At 23.9% G+C, this 20,342-nt stretch overlaps 1 protein-coding gene across 5 annotated transcripts in view; it reads right to left on the bottom strand.

Annotated features, from left to right (window-relative positions):
* Positions 1 to 20,342, bottom strand: part of LOC111638618 (low-density lipoprotein receptor-related protein 1B-like) — a 36,369-nt gene that overhangs the window by 3,594 nt on the left and 12,433 nt on the right. For 2 of the 5 annotated variants that reach the window (XM_023384363.1, XM_023384364.1), the window contains exons 3-7: positions 4,114 to 4,282; positions 3,991 to 4,047; positions 1,579 to 1,691; positions 293 to 360; positions 57 to 217 (exon numbers count right to left, since the gene is read on the bottom strand). In XM_023384363.1, the coding sequence (XP_023240131.1) occupies positions 57 to 217; positions 293 to 360; positions 1,579 to 1,691; positions 3,991 to 4,047; positions 4,114 to 4,282 (568 nt within the window). Of the gene's footprint in view, positions 1 to 56; positions 218 to 292; positions 361 to 1,578; positions 1,692 to 3,990; positions 4,048 to 4,113; positions 4,283 to 4,402; positions 5,031 to 5,095; positions 5,204 to 5,318; positions 5,361 to 5,563; positions 5,747 to 5,829; positions 6,109 to 6,176; positions 6,228 to 6,309; positions 6,471 to 6,545; positions 6,614 to 13,584; positions 13,620 to 20,342 lie in introns of those variants that run through there. The other 3 variants (XM_023384365.1, XM_023384366.1, XM_023384367.1) reach the window with 3 other exon arrangements.

Genomic DNA, 20,342 nt, shown 5'->3' with positions numbered 1-20,342 from the left:
AAAAAAAAACAATTGTAAATATTTAAATTCAAAATATAAGAAAGTTTATAACTTACCAACAAATTGTATAGTTTGTATATCTACATTTAAAGTTCCGGCAGGAAGCGTGCCATGGCCCATTTCCAAATTTCGTACAAAAATTAAACCTATTTTCTGAGCAATGTTATCGATGGGTCTATTCAGAAATATATGGCAATCGACGACGACACTTCCTTCACTGAAAACAATAGGTTTTATCAGTTTAAAACAAAAAAATAATAATAAATATATCGATTTACAAAAATTCCATTACCTAAATCTTACGATTTCGCTAGTATTGTAATCTCTGACTAAAGGACTTTGCAGGAACATGTCATCCAACTGAAATAATACAAATTATGTATTATTATATTTAAAAAAAAAAAAGCTGTAAACTTCTTATCTGCAGCTGTAATTCATAAAAAACACGCAAGCCAAAATGCGGATGTAAAATTGTTGCACAATTACAAATTTAAAAAAAAAAAGTATTTGCTGTCTTATTGAATATTCTTTATTGTTATTCGGCTTTGAATATTTTCGCGTGTTCCGGTTGACTTAGCTGTTAGAAAAGATTGAGTGATACTCCGCATAATGTCATTTTCTTTTATCCCTCTTCACAAAAGAAAAAAAAAAATTTGATGTGTTTAGTCGCATACACCATGTTATTTTTTTGTCAAATGCTTTCGCATAAATATTTCCGACAGGAAATGATTTATAAAAAAAAAATTTACGAAGAATTATCCTGTTTGTCAACATTCCTATCGATCGGAAAATATATATATATATAAAACGAACAGTTGTTTTTTTTTAAGATTGCCAGTTTACTATTTGTAGAAACTGTAAAATGGGAATTTACCATAAATGTTTCTCACGTTTAATTCCTCTACATTGGTCATTATCCATTCTTCAAAAATTAAATACAGCATTCTTCTATGTCTGCCTATTAAATCGCCATTAATAATAGAGAGGTTGCGGCCGAAGTTTTCATCTGTAAAACGTGAACGTCGAGCGTCGAGCGCCTCTTACAAGATAGCGGCGCTCGACGTTCGACGTTCACGTTTTANAGCACGTTACTTACTTTTTTTTTACCCCCACGTGAAATTCAACAGGTGATTTAATTTCTTGTAACACCGGAAAGTATCGCCTTTTTGCACATAACGACGGCTATAAAAAAATACCCAAGGGTGTTGTTTAACAAGTCTCGAAACCTGTCGTGTAATGCGAATTTAATATTTTATTTAGGTCTGAAGGCTTAATACTAAACTTTTTATTTATTTTTTCGTGTAACATTTAAGAAGCAGTGCATGAAACAACGATTTTACGTATTGAATTCGTCATGGAAATATACATTGATTTCCATTTTCTTTCACCACCTGGCAACGTCACAGGAAATCGAGAGGGGATATTTAGGACAGATGGCAACGCGATGCCACCTGGCAAGCGGATGTTATCGATAATTTACCGGAAAGGTTCCTATAAACACATTGGTTAAAACTAGTAAGAACCTTTACCGATCTAAAAAAAAAAATTTTTTTTGGTCAGACACACAGTACAACTCACCGACTGTAAAATTTCTGCCACTAAACGTATGTATTGTGGACTTGTGGGATTGGCTAAATCCGGCGTGTACACCCTGTTCGTTATTCTAAAGTTTCCTGCAACGGCCCAGTTTTCTGAAAATAAAGAATTATAAACGATTATTTATTAAAATAATTAAATATATAAATCATTTATTTATAAATAAACGCGCCGATACGACCTATATTTATATAATGGGGTGATTATACGGTTTAGAGACGTTACGTTCGTTTCCAGATGGTGATACAACAGTTACTCAACTATTAATACAAAGTAGAACACACGAACTTATATTCATTATAATAACTTGTGTATGTGATATTGTTCTTATTGAAAGCTTGCCTTTGTAACAGTCTTGGTACAATTGCGAAGATACGTATATATGCTTGTAACGAAAGTGATTAGAAAACAGATGGCAATTCATATTTTACAGTGTGCAAGGTGTTTTTATGCTTATTGTCTACCGTCTTCAGACACAAATAAAACCAGCTCCAGAATCGGCTATTGCAAACTAAACAAACGAGCTGACGGTGTCTTATCTCTCGGCAAGGCTGGTCACGAATCCACCCAACTAATGTATGTAAGGACACGGACCCGGGTTCTCACTCTGGCTCGATGGGTCAACTACCTTTGAACTGGCTTCTCACGTGTCACGACATTGTTCCGTTTTGGCAGACTAATAGTTGGTAGATAAAGTGGTGTCGTCTGATACGAATGCGGGTAGAAAACTTTTATCTTCCTTTCGAATTTGCGGAGGCAACATTCTTCTTTTTATCTTTACTTTTCGACTATTGTTCTAACTGTAATGACGCCAATGGCAGAGGGGCGGTGCTTTAGAGGATGTGCGTGGCTAATTTTCGGTGATTGTGTTGTTAAGAGCTCTTCTAAGCGTCATTTTTACCAGTTTCGGACAATCGGTCGGCATTCTTTTATTGTTTGCAAGAGCTTTAAAAATTAAAACACCCACCGTTTTCTCTAAATGGAATGCTATATTATCTCGTTATATATATATATATATATATATATCGGCATAAATAACAGAAAAACGTTTATAGAAAAGACTATATTTGCAAGAAAAGGACAATTAAATTAAGGGTAATAACGAACGATGTTCACATAGATCCGCACTATAATTTCAATATCACCACGTAAAAGACTGCAAATTTAGAAATCGTCCGGGTGAAGAATAGAAAATTAGACAATTTTCTAATTTAATTTAGCAGGTTTAATAGAGGATTTCGAGTAAAAAGGATATTGCTAAATCCCATTTAGAGTTTAGATAATTCCCGCTTTGCTGCACGGATTAAGAGACATTGATCGAAAAGAATCTTTGTAAACGTAGCACCTAGAAATAATGGATTGTATCAGCGGATGCCATTGTAAACAAATTCAATTTAATTAGAAATATAAAACCCAAACAGGAGTTTGTAATTAATGAGAAATCGTATCTCTCGGAGGAGACGAGGGTTTCGTGTTGTCTACGTATTCATCAATTCCTGATTTATTTATTTATTTTTTTTTTTTTTAAGTTATTTCTGGTACGGGCAGATGATTAATCAGCGACTATAATAAACCATAAGTCTACCATTTATCATTAATATCAATCGCATAGCGGATAAAAAAGCGTACAAACTTTACGAGCAAGAACTAAATTCACTACGCATCGAATCGTAAGTGATGACCAATTAATATGATTGATTAATGAAAGAATTGCATGATATAATTAATATCTATAACCTGTCCGGCTTCCAGACTCGGGCAACCTACTTTATTATTGTTAATTGTAGCCGAATGTTACTTCATAGAAAATCGTTAAAACTTCTAATTAAAAATCCAGTAGTAGAGCTACTCTTACTGGTTGGCACATCTTTTTTTATATATATTAACGCACACGCTAATTTGATTATTCAATTTTTGTTAACGTTCTTTTTTTCAAATTTTTTAAACTTTTATTACTTTCTACCATTATAATAACGAGTGACACAAAAAGAACTGAAATATGATTTTTTTTTTTAAACTCTGGTTAAGACTTCTTAATTAATTTATCATTAGATGGAAGCAATAAAAAGTGTTTGGAACAACAGAAGCTAAATTATCTGGTAAAGAAATTTAGCTTATATTCTGAAGGGCAATAGCGAGGTTGCGGCCGACGTTTTCATCTCTAAAACGTGAACTTCGAACGTCGAGCTCCGCTTACAAGATAGCGGCGCTCGACGTTCGAAGTTCACGTTTTAGAGTTGAAAACTTCGGCCGCAACCTCGCTAATAATTGTAGAAAATCTGCGTTAACCGAGCGAATAAAAGCGAGTTTGACTGACTACTTGACGTCGGTTTGATTAAGCGATTTAACTTATTTACAAGAGCAATTCGAGTTCAAGCAAGCGGAACCCCTTACCTTCGATTTCTGTCGATCTCTCTTCTTGCGTGGGCCAACTCCATCCCATGTCTCTCACTGCGGGGATAAAATTGGTTACGCCATTTTCTTTTTTACTGGCAGGGAAACGTAGAGAATACTCACTGGATAAATAAATAGCCAGACCGACGGCCACCACCAAGACGATGAGGATGACGACGAAGATGACCATGAGAGCCAACGTCCGACGTTGACGAACTTTTTCGCTTTTTATAAAACTCAATTTCCATAATCTCAGCCACGGTTGTTTTTTTAATTTAGCCGGTGTGGTCACCACCGTGGCCACGGCCGAATCTCGATCNGTTCTTGAAATTTTTATTTAAATCTGTATAATAAATTAAAAAGCATATTATTGATAGAATAATGTTCTCAAAATATGTGGCCTTTTCACATCAAATCATCTCAGATATCAGGTATACAAGTTTAATATTGCTTTGGATTCTATATTAAAAAATCTATTCATTCAAAATAATTAGATGATGTCTTCTACATTCTAATTTTAAAATTGTATATTGAAGTAAAATAATGTGCCTTTACAAATTTACCCACAAGAATACATACATTTTCTTGAAATTCTGTAAAAACTAATCTGTAAATGCACACTTCTAAACTTTTACTTTCAAAATTGTAAACAGTATAATTAAATGTCTGTTTCAATACTTTCAAAAAGAAATTTTTGCCAGGAAAAAGTCCTTCATTAAAGCTTTCAACTTAACTAGAAATTATTTATTACTTGAGACATGCATAAAGAAAACAAATACAGTATAGATTTTAATGAGGAATGAATTAAAAATACTAACATTTAAATATTTTATAATGATAACTTAATTAGAAATGATATCGATAACGAAAGAAAAACAAGAAATTTCTCTGGATTAAAATGTAACAGAAGTTTTATAACTTACACACAGTACAGTTGATTTCATCACTACCATCCCAACAATCAATATAACCATTGCAACGCATGGATACAGGAAGGCAAGAGGTCTTGTTACCACAATGGAATTGATCTGCTCCACATTCTACAAGAATAATGCATAATTAATAATTGAAAACTTCAGTAATTTATTTGAAATAATATACTAACCGCAATCGTATTCATCTGTCATGTCATAACAATTGAAATGTCCATCACATCTCCTCTTGCTGGGAACACACAAACCATTGGCACACTTCCATTCACCTTCTAAACATTCTGAAAATTTTGATAATTTCTCGTATAATTATGAATTTAAATCGTACATTTAAATAAAACATGCATTTTCATTTATTAAAAAAATTTTTTTAGAAACGTATCTTAAGATTTTCACCTTGAATGCCTGCCTTCAGGTGACTTCTTGTCGATTCAGTTCCTAATTTAGAGAATTTAGTCTCGTTGAAGTATTAAGCTCGGCAGAATTTTAGACATTTTTATTTAATTTTAATTCTATTCCTATTCATTTATCAGCGGTAGATTTCATTTATTACAAAGGCACATATTTAAGGGCATTTTGAGGGGAGATAAAATTCTAACAGCTGGAAATAAATCTAAAATGTTTAAGTTCAAAAGAGTTACCTGAGTCGTCAATACACTGAAACACTGTTTTGTTTAGCTGACGACACAATTCATGAATGCCAGAACACCAACCGCCACAACCACGTGGATCCGTAGGATCTTTGGTTTTAACACAATAAGCTTCGGATGCTCCAATAGCTAGAAGGCAAACTTCGCCATCAGGACACACGCTGCACGGTTGACCTTCCGAATTAATAAAATATTTTAAATGGTGATGACATGACATTTATTCATTTTAATCGAGCGTACATAATCTTAACACTCACGAATTTGTAGCAATGGCTTTGTTGTTGGTTGGCTTTGTCGTTCGGTTGTTGTTGTTGTTGTTGTAATGACTGTGGTCGAATCGGCAATTTCGCAAAAACATTCTTTAATTTCTAATTTTCGACTTTTGCCGGATTCTTGGCAAGGAATGTTATTCATTAAACGAGTCCCTCTACCATTCATAGTTCTACATTCGCGAGACCTACTCTGAACATTCTTTGGATCACATCTTCCTTGTAAATCCATACAAGACGACCATTCACTCCATTGGGACCACGCAGCTATAAATATATTATACAGGTAACTACTTTGACGATGTATAAACGGGGGTGAATTCCGTATCACTTACCATCGGAAATAGGAGTTGGCGGAGTTACAGTTGGAATTACACCTCTTATTCCTATAAAGAAAAGTAGCTTTTTAAAAAAAAAAAAACAATTGTAAATATTTAAATTCAAAATATAAGAAAGTTTATAACTTACCAACAAATTGTATAGTTTGTATATCTACATTTAAAGTTCCGGCAGGAAGCGTGCCATGGCCCATTTCCAAATTTCGTACAAAAATTAAACCTATTTTCTGAGCAATGTTATCGATGGGTCTATTCAGAAATATATGGCAATCGACGACGACACTTCCTTCACTGAAAACAATAGGTTTTATCAGTTTAAAACAAAAAAATAATAATAAATATATCGATTTACAAAAATTCCATTACCTAAATCTTACGATTTCGCTAGTATTGTAATCTCTGACTAAAGGACTTTGCAGGAACATGTCATCCAACTGAAATAATACAAATTATGTATTATTATATTTAAAAAAAAAAAGCTGTAAACTTCTTATCTGCAGCTGTAATTCATAAAAAACACGCAAGCCAAAATGCGGATGTAAAATTGTTGCACAATTACAAATTTAAAAAAAAAAAGTATTTGCTGTCTTATTGAATATTCTTTATTGTTATTCGGCTTTGAATATTTTCGCGTGTTCCGGTTGACTTAGCTGTTAGAAAAGATTGAGTGATACTCCGCATAATGTCATTTTCTTTTATCCCTCTTCACAAAAGAAAAAAAAAAATTTGATGTGTTTAGTCGCATACACCATGTTATTTTTTTGTCAAATGCTTTCGCATAAATATTTCCGACAGGAAATGATTTATAAAAAAAAAATTTACGAAGAATTATCCTGTTTGTCAACATTCCTATCGATCGGAAAATATATATATATATAAAACGAACAGTTGTTTTTTTTTAAGATTGCCAGTTTACTATTTGTAGAAACTGTAAAATGGGAATTTACCATAAATGTTTCTCACGTTTAATTCCTCTACATTGGTCATTATCCATTCTTCAAAAATTAAATACAGCATTCTTCTATGTCTGCCTATTAAATCGCCATTAATAATAGAGAGGTTGCGGCCGAAGTTTTCATCTGTAAAACGTGAACGTCGAGCGTCGAGCGCCTCTTACAAGATAGCGGCGCTCGACGTTCGACGTTCACGTTTTACAGATGAAAACTTCGGCCGCAACCTCGCTAATGCATCGATTATTTTAACATGTAATATATACTGTATATATAAAACTGACAAACCTAGTTGAATGTTTGGTTTTAATATTATGGATTTTACAAAAAAAGTTTCACACTTCAAGAAATTCGAAAAAAAACATAACCGTAAAAAAGAAAAGTGGAAAGAATTTAAGTTGGAAAAACCACGAAAGCAGAATTTCAATCGGAAATTTTACAATAGTTTCAATAAAAATGTGAATAGGGATCAACGAAATGCTTACAAAACACTCGTAAACTGTTAATAGCTAGCAACACATAAAGGAAGAATATACTTAAAGTATTACGCGATAGAATCGCAGTCTACCTGAAAAAAAATATATATATATATATATATATATATATATATATATATATATATATATATATATATATATATATATATATATATATATATATATATATATATATATATATATATATATATATATATATATATATATATATATATATATATATATATATATATATATATATATATATATATATATATATATATATATATATATATATATATATATATATATATATATATATATATATATATATATATATATATATATATATATATATATATATATATATATATATATATATATATATATATATATATATATATATATATATATATATATATATATATATATATATATATATATATATATATATATATATATATATATATATATATATATATATATATATATATATATATATATATATATATATATATATATATATATATATATATATATATATATATATATATATATATATATATATATATATATATATATATATATATATATATATATATATATATATATATATATATATATATATATATATATATATATATATATATATATATATATATATATATATATATATATATATATATATATATATATATATATATATATATATATATATATATATATATATATATATATATATATATATATATATATATATATATATATATATATATATATATATATATATATATATATATATATATATATATATATATATATATATATATATATATATATATATATATATATATATATATATATATATATATATATATATATATATATATATATATATATATATATATATATATATATATATATATATATATATATATATATATATATATATATATATATATATATATATATATATATATATATATATATATATATATATATATATATATATATATATATATATATATATATATATATATATATATATATATATATATATATATATATATATATATATATATATATATATATATATATATATATATATATATATATATATATATATATATATATATATATATATATATATATATATATATATATATATATATATATATATATATATATATATATATATATATATATATATATATATATATATATATATATATATATATATATATATATATATATATATATATATATATATATATATATATATATATATATATATATATATATATATATATATATATATATATATATATATATATATATATATATATATATATATATATATATATATATATATATATATATATATATATATATATATATATATATATATATATATATATATATATATATATATATATATATATATATATATATATATATATATATATATATATATATATATATATATATATATATATATATATATATATATATATATATATATATATATATATATATATATATATATATATATATATATATATATATATATATATATATATATATATATATATATATATATATATATATATATATATATATATATATATATATATATATATATATATATATATATATATATATATATATATATATATATATATATATATATATATATATATATATATATATATATATATATATATATATATATATATATATATATATATATATATATATATATATATATATATATATATATATATATATATATATATATATATATATATATATATATATATATATATATATATATATATATATATATATATATATATATATATATATATATATATATATATATATATATATATATATATATATATATATATATATATATATATATATATATATATATATATATATATATATATATATATATATATATATATATATATATATATATATATATATATATATATATATATATATATATATATATATATATATATATATATATATATATATATATATATATATATATATATATATATATATATATATATATATATATATATATATATATATATATATATATATATATATATATATATATATATATATATATATATATATATATATATATATATATATATATATATATATATATATATATATATATATATATATATATATATATATATATATATATATATATATATATATATATATATATATATATATATATATATATATATATATATATATATATATATATATATATATATATATATATATATATATATATATATATATATATATATATATATATATATATATATATATATATATATATATATATATATATATATATATATATATATATATATATATATATATATATATATATATATATATATATATATATATATATATATATATATATATATATATATATATATATATATATATATATATATATATATATATATATATATATATATATATATATATATATATATATATATATATATATATATATATATATATATATATATATATATATATATATATATATATATATATATATATATATATATATATATATATATATATATATATATATATATATATATATATATATATATATATATATATATATATATATATATATATATATATATATATATATATATATATATATATATATATATATATATATATATATATATATATATATATATATATATATATATATATATATATATATATATATATATATATATATATATATATATATATATATATATATATATATATATATATATATATATATATATATATATATATATATATATATATATATATATATATATATATATATATATATATATATATATATATATATATATATATATATATATATATATATATATATATATATATATATATATATATATATATATATATATATATATATATATATATATATATATATATATATATATATATATATATATATATATATATATATATATATATATATATATATATATATATATATATATATATATATATATATATATATATATATATATATATATATATATATATATATATATATATATATATATATATATATATATATATATATATATATATATATATATATATATATATATATATATATATATATATATATATATATATATATATATATATATATATATATATATATATATATATATATATATATATATATATATATATATATATATATATATATATATATATATATATATATATATATATATATATATATATATATATATATATATATATATATATATATATATATATATATATATATATATATATATATATATATATATATATATATATATATATATATATATATATATATATATATATATATATATATATATATATATATATATATATATATATATATATATATATATATATATATATATATATATATATATATATATATATATATATATATATATATATATATATATATATATATATATATATATATATATATATATATATATATATATATATATATATATATATATATATATATATATATATATATATATATATATATATATATATATATATATATATATATATATATATATATATATATATATATATATATATATATATATATATATATATATATATATATATATATATATATATATATATATATATATATATATATATATATATATATATATATATATATATATATATATATATATATATATATATATATATATATATATATATATATATATATATATATATATATATATATATATATATATATATATATATATATATATATATATATATATATATATATATATATATATATATATATATATATATATATATATATATATATATATATATATATATATATATATATATATATATATATATATATATATATATATATATATATATATATATATATATATATATATATATATATATATATATATATATATATATATATATATATATATATATATATATATATATATATATATATATATATATATATATATATATATATATATATATATATATATATATATATATATATATATATATATATATATATATATATATATATATATATATATATATATATATATATATATATATATATATATATATATATATATATATATATATATATATATATATATATATATATATATATATATATATATATATATATATATATATATATATATATATATATATATATATATATATATATATATATATATATATATATATATATATATATATATATATATATATATATATATATATATATATATATATATATATATATATATATATATATATATATATATATATATATATATATATATATATATATATATATATATATATATATATATATATATATATATATATATATATATATATATATATATATATATATATATATATATATATATATATATATATATATATATATATATATATATATATATATATATATATATATATATATATATATATATATATATATATATATATATATATATATATATATATATATATATATATATATATATATATATATATATATATATATATATATATATATATATATATATATATATATATATATATATATATATATATATATATATATATATATATATATATATATATATATATATATATATATATATATATATATATATATATATATATATATATATATATATATATATATATATATATATATATATATATATATATATATATATATATATATATATATATATATATATATATATATATATATATATATATATATATATATATATATATATATATATATATATATATATATATATATATATATATATATATATATATATATATATATATATATATATATATATATATATATATATATATATATATATATATATATATATATATATATATATATATATATATATATATATATATATATATATATATATATATATATATATATATATATATATATATATATATATATATATATATATATATATATATATATATATATATATATATATATATATATATATATATATATATATATATATATATATATATATATATATATATATATATATATATATATATATATATATATATATATATATATATATATATATATATATATATATATATATATATATATATATATATATATATATATATATATATATATATATATATATATATATATATATATATATATATATATATATATATATATATATATATATATATATATATATATATATATATATATATATATATATATATATATATATATATATNCCGACGTTTTCATCTCTAAAACGTGAACTTCGAACGTCGAGCTCCGCTTACAAGATAGCGGCGCTCGACGTTCGAAGTTCACGTTTTAGAGTTGAAAACTTCTGCCGCAACCTCGCTAATAATTGTAGAAAATCTGCGTTAACCGAGCGAATAAAAGCGAGTTTGACTGACTACTTGACGTCGGTTTGATTAAGCGATTTAACTTATTTACAAGAGCAATTCGAGTTCAAGCAAGCGGAACCCCTTACCTTCGATTTCTGTCGATCTCTCTTCTTGCGTGGGCCAACTCCATCCCATGTCTCTCACTGCGGGGATAAAATTGGTTACGCCATTTTCTTTTTTACTGGCAGGGAAACGTAGAGAATACTCACTGGATAAATAAATAGCCAGACCGACGGCCACCACCAAGACGATGAGGATGACGACGAAGATGACCATGAGAGCCAACGTCCGACGTTGACGAACTTTTTCGCTTTTTATAAAACTCAATTTCCATAATCTCAGCCACGGTTGTTTTTTTAATTTAGCCGGTGTGGTCACCACCGTGGCCACGGCCGAATCTCGATCCGCACTCTGACATTCGCTGTCGAAGTAGGCGGGATTGTCGACCTGAAATCAAATAAAATTCTTATCATTGTCTCCATTAACTTTAAAATAAAAATACTATTCATAAATAATAATTACGATCCTTCTTCGCTTATCCAATGAAAACAAAATTGCATACTATTAAGTTATTTGACGGGAATCTAAGACTATTAAGTTTAGCTTTAAAATGCTTTTTCTGCATTGTCTAGGGGTAATTTCGTCGTAAAGTAGTTTAGATGACATTGCGAGAGAGAAAATTCCTCCTTCTTCTCCCGTTTGGTAAACGACAGTTCTCTTATAGTTAAAAACTTCTCTCTATATTAACATTCGGCCGTTCCTTATACTTTATTATTATCGAAGCCTTTGTTAAAAGGTAAAAAAAAACTCAAACCAATAACTAATTCTACTTTCATTTTTGCACCCGTAAAAGGCCTTAAATAAATCTTTTCATAGTTCGATGGATAAATCTACAGCTTTATTTTTACTAGTTCCGTGTAAATCTGTAGACTTTTCTATCCTCTAAAGATAAATCCATAATATTTCTTTCTTTCTTTCTGTTCTAAAGATAAGTTTGGCTTACTTTATTACATTTTTTTAATCAATATTTTCGGCGAGTTTACCGCTTTTATTTTTCTACCAAAGCTACAGATAAATCTGCGCTGGTCATTTTCATTAACACATTAAATAACATTGTAAATTCTTAATGAATGAGAATGCAAATGTAAATTTAAAAAAAAAAGATTAAATTCTTTAACAATTTTATATCTAAATTTATTTTTATTTATCTATTTTTTTTCATTCATTAATAATGAATGGTCTAAGGTTACACAACTTAGTATGTCCGCCGGCAATCGTTTTAACGTGAGTTATAATGGGCTAGGCCTACTTTTTTTTAAAGTAAAAGACAGGTAAAAGTTAGATTACGTTAATAAATGAATAAGAATATCGTATTTACGTATTTGTATTTAATAACAATTATCGATATCCTGCTATGTCTTTTGTGTGTAGGCTATTGTAGATTATATTCGTGGATCTATTGTGAACGGGATCCGGCCTGAAGACCTTTACTTGAATAATCTAAATATAAAGGGAATTTGCAGATTTAATTAAAATGAATTTTGGATTTGGATAAAATAAAAATGTTTATAATAAAATAAATAATTGAAACTGGCAGAGGCGAAATTCTGGGTTCTTGAACTCGATACATATAACAACGTTTTTCTATGAACATTCTGCGGTTTTCGTTTGAATAGATATTTGTAAATCGGTGTCTTTCCTACCGAATGTAATTATTTTCGGCAACAATACGGCAATTTGTAAATTTTTAATGCTTATAATATTTTCCTTACACGATAAGAACCACACAAATAAATCCCTTCTTATTAGCTAGATGGAAAAGTTTTCAGCTTAATAGCTTTGTAAAAAGCAAAGAAGAGGACACTTACTCGTGTAACTAACTGATGAAAGAATTTACTAATATAATATTTTTATTCCCATTATTGACTTGAAAAAATAAAAGTAATCAATCAGGCCGGCGAACTCACTGTCATTCATAAAACTATCAAAACACATATTAATATAATTAAAGATCTAAGTGGCAAATTTCGAATGGGACTTAGATCCACCCATTTTGAGGCCCCGAATTCATTTGGAGCAGGATAGAACACCTGCCGGCCAATCTGCCCCTTACGGTGAGAAGACCTGTATGGATCACAAATAGAACTTCTTAGAGAAAAGAAAAGAAAAAAAAAACCTAGTCGAAAGGTCAACTAAAATTCCAACACAATTATTACACACGGATACGTCTAGCTTTAAAACCACATTAACAACGTAAGAAGCTTAGTTATAAAAGTAAAGTTTTACGAGGATGCCAATAGGACAGGTGTTCATATTTTTAGTACTTTATCTTTGGCCCTTCAGCTGAAGTTTCGAATTATTTGTTAATAATTACTACGACGATACCTTGGAAATATTAAAGGACTTCCATTTTCGTGAAAGGGATGAAAATTTTGTTATTGTTAATAATAATTATAGAGAAACCCGATAAACGCAGGATACGCGATGAGTAATAAAAACAACAAAAGAAAAATAAAATAAATTGCGTAAAAGTCTTTCATTAAGATCGAGACTATAAAAAAAGGACAATAATAATGCAATAGAGTAACGATTTGGTTGGAAAAATTATGGGAAAACAAACAGGTGATATCAGACTTTAGCAATTTGTTGGACTTAACGACTCGTTCACATGCAAAATATGCATCTTGTTTGCTTAATATTGATTTTTCTCTTAAAAGCATTTCGCATTTTGTAAATTTATTTGCTAGTTAATTTTGTCGTCGATCGTACGGCACCGTTGCCAAAAATACAAGAATCGTTGTCTTCTGCTAAATCTAATTTTTCACCTTTTTTTCCTTTCCCCGTCTTACTTTTTATTATTCCATCGTAAAACTTTAACAAATATTCGGCAGCAACGTGGTAGAATGCTTACAACAAAGAAAGTAAAGTGAATACGAAAGAAAACGTCTATTAAAATTTTTTCAAACATTTCTTTTCCGGTTTCCATGACGTAAAACAAGATTATCAAGATGAGGAGGACGATTTGAAAGTTTTTTTTTCGCCTTCCTTTTCTTCCTACACGGTTAAGATGGCGACGGTTGATCTTATCGACAAACATGTCTGATGTTCCATTAAATTATATAGACGTTCTACGGGGTTGAATGCAAACGGATAAAGATGAAGTGAGCCGAGAAAGGCCAGACGGAATTCATAATTCAGCCCGCAGCGACGCCATTTTGTTTAAACGGCTGATTATATCCAGATCGAAACAAAAGTACTGTAATACTGTCGACGAAAAATAAGATTTCGTCGCCTGGTATAAGGTTCTTAATTGTTTTATTATGAGTCGATTGTCGTAGAGATCGGTCGAATGTTTCTTAATTGATATTATTTTGGTTGATTTATTATATTATTCCGGGAATAATCAATTTGGAAAAGGTCCAAGAATTCATTTTCGATCATTCTTGAATGATGCGAATTGTCAATTTTTGACAAGATGTGCCGGGACGTCGGTAGTGATTGATGATCTTCCGTACTTTTTCCCTCGTTTTCTTATCGTTTAAATTCACCTCGATACAAAAAGTATTGTTTTGATGGATGGAGAAGATGGCGAAAATTAATGATTAGGCCTACTTCAAAATATTAAATAATATTTAATTAATTATTTCGATACGGGAGACGAAAGTTACCAACCCCCTCCCGTCCCCTCCCCTTCCCTCGTTAAGTCCTTTACTTTAATTAAAATAAACTTTGTATATATATTTATCTAGAAATTTTTAATTAGGAATTAATTATTTTGCCAATTTAAATTAATTCCGTATTCAAATTTTACTAATTAATGTCGCTGAATCGATAAAAACGCGACACTAGAAAATTCAAAACAATAATAATCTCTTAGTAGTAGTACATTTCCATATGCTAATTTCCAGGAGTGCCGTACTTTTCTGGTAAGTCTGAGTGAAAAATTCCTTGAAATTCGAGTCATTTACTACCAATAAACGGGCAAAGTTTTAAACCAGTGATATATAGAGTGTATACCGGAATGCACGAAGCTCGTGAAGGAAAAAAGAAATTTGTTTTGCAATATTAATTGATGCAAAGAACGGTTTGCATGCCGTAGCTGCACGCAGACATTATATTTCACTCAAACCATTAACTTATGGATATGGGGACTAAAAGCGCGGTTCACGACCTTGGATATACAAATTAAATTTCCTGCGAAATCTAATCGAGTTAATGATAATTAATTCGCACTTAATTCAAAAGCCGGAGAGAGAGAAAGAAAAAAATCTTCGTATAAACAACGTTTTAATTAAAACGCGCATCAATTAATATCGCCAACAAATTGGAAATATCTCTCTCTCTCTCCCTCATTAATGTTCTTCTTATTTTTCATCCCAGCCGATTTCAAAAGCTTCTCTCTAGCTAAATGATTAAGAAAGCGTTATATTTTGATATTGTTAATTAATGGTATTAATGCGTGCAACCGATGGTTTACAGAAATGCATAAAAAGATTTTTTCTGACTTAATTAGAGAGAGATTCTTTCTAGAGTTGAAGGTCAATAAAGTCAAAGGACGTCCGGTCTGCTTCGATCGGATAATGAGCTATAATAACATGCAATTAAATAATACCAACCAGTTGAGATTCGTTATTAAAATCGGTCAGATTTATTCCATTGGTTTTAAATTCGGAATTACAATAACAAATAAAGTTTCGTCTTAATGCCCACATGGTTTGTAGAAGCTCCCAAATGGAGCTTCGTACTCAAAACGCCACCAAACTAAATCAGTTTTAAAGTACTCTTTTTCTCAGTCGGAAATGTTATATTAAAAAAATAAATTGCTATATATATATATATGTATGTATAAATCAAAGTCCGTATCCAGCTTCTACAAAGTCGAAGGAATTTACCCGTTTTCCGAGGATTATCGGAACCAAATCGTGTGAAAGAATGCACGTCTCACGCCTTCGCTTCGACGTTTTGCCAACTGTGACTAATGACGAATGAAGTTTTTACACCTGGACGCTTTATTATTAATTGTTCTTAAACTTTCAATTAAATGAAAAAAAAAAAAGAGTATGCGTGTTTTATTTAAATTTCCTTCGATTTACGAAACGTCTCGACCATAATAATAACAGCTCAAATTTCACATCCTTGTTCTTTTTTAATTCAAAATTAATTTCTTCTTTTCATTTTCTGAAAGTTTCATATTTTATGATTGTTTTATTTCGTTGTTCTGTAATTCGATTCCGAACGTTTCCTATTGTTTTTTCCTCTCGATTTTTCGCATTCAATCGCTCATTTCGTTTTTTTTTTTTCTTNAATTTTAATAAATAAATTTTAGAAATTCTTAAACGAAATGGAAAAAAAAAATTTACATTTATGTAGGGATCAAAGACTAAATAGACATCAGAAAATGCATTTTTCTTGGATTGATATAAAAAAAATGACCGAAATTTTAATTGGAAAAATTTCAGATATCAAGAATCAATTTGGCCATTTTCGATGGAGTAATTCAATTTGGACGGTCTTTATCAAAAGAATTTCTTATAGAAAATAACTTTCAAGTAAATGTATTGCATTAAGAAATGTTTTGAGACTGAATATACCACTAGCTTAATCTTCATTACTATTTTTTAAGATATATTTGAATTAAGAAAAATATATTATTCCTTTATAAAATAATTTCTTTATTCTTATTTAGCATAAAGTTTCGAAATGTAATAAAAATAAAACAAAAACTTTTTTTTTATTAGATTTCGAGAATAAGCATCACATTGGTAACTAATGTGCTTAAATTTAATAAAATTTTCGTAATAAAACAAAATTCGACATCCTTTTAGAATAACGAGCGATGCGATGGGAATAAACTGATTTACAGGTAAAGGCAATGGCGTAGAGGTAAGTTAATATCAGAAAAAAAATAACTTTAAAAATTGTCGTTACTACAAAAACATTCTAAAAATAAAATATACTCTTTTGATTTATTTAAATTCGTACGATTCACATCGACTTCTCTTTCTTAGTATGCTAAAATATGTGTGTGTACAGTATCTTAAGCACAGTTCGAGGCTTAGATTTAATAAATGCAAAGCTACCAATTGGAATATGCACACAAAGGCAAAAACGTGGGTGAAATTCCAAATGACAAATATGCTTTTGTTCTTCGTATCTTTTTCCCTTGTCTTGTCTACACAGAAATAAAGATATGGTTTTTATTACGTATCGATTCTACTTCTTGTTGATTTCGTCTTCATTTTGGTCTACTTTTTGTCTCCACCCTATTATCTCTACTTTTGTATTGTGTTCTCTTCTATCTTTGGTGTTGATTATTTTTTTTTTATCTCGGCTTTTGTGTTGCTTTCGTCTTCGTGTCGATCTTTATTTTATATCGATTGTTTTCTTTCGTGTTTGTATTATTATTATTTTTTTTAAATCTCTACTTTTGGAATTTACATCTCTATTTACTCTTCGTTTGTTCATACTTTTTAACAAGTTACAAAAGAAATTTCTGTTGAACTATTTTGGAGTTTCGGTATAACAACTGACATCACTTTATAATTATCCGATTATAAAACAGTGGAAATATTTTTATCTAAATCGTGATATTTTAAGAGCATTTGGATGGCACATTCTTGCACGTTACAGAGGATTTACTTCTGATGACTTCGTCTTATCTTTTGAATTTTCAGAACAGAAAGGAAGGAACTTGAGAGAAAGAAGTTTCGGACAATCCCCATACCGGTTTTTCTACAATATAGTTTTCATAAATAAATATTTACAGCAAATTATCTGTGGAAATAAGACTCGAATCTTCATTACTGGTTATAAAATTTTATGCCAGCAATAAAAATAGAATTGATAAAAGTGCGCGAATTACTTTTCCTTCTCTCTCTCTCTTAGTGTTTTGGATAGAAGAAAATGTTTATTGTTTTCTTTAAATAAAGTATAAGTTATGATTGATTAAAAAGCATTTCTTTAATAGGTTTTAAAAGTTTACGGTTGAAGCAATTCATTAATAAATTATATTTTTAAAAACGGAATCGATTTTTTTTTTAGAGTTTATGGCAGCAAATTAATTCTTTGTAAATGTGTCTTCATGCATAACAATATATCAAAGTTGATTATAATATCTGATTATAATAATGCAAATA

The sequence above is a fragment of the Centruroides sculpturatus genome, unplaced genomic scaffold (genome assembly GCF_000671375.1).
Source record: "Centruroides sculpturatus isolate CEXI.00-Female unplaced genomic scaffold, Cexi_2.0 scaffold1183, whole genome shotgun sequence".
NCBI classification, from domain to species: domain Eukaryota; kingdom Metazoa; phylum Arthropoda; class Arachnida; order Scorpiones; family Buthidae; genus Centruroides; species Centruroides sculpturatus.
Note: the sequence above shows the minus strand (reverse complement) of the source record. Positions and strands in the feature narration are given on the sequence as shown.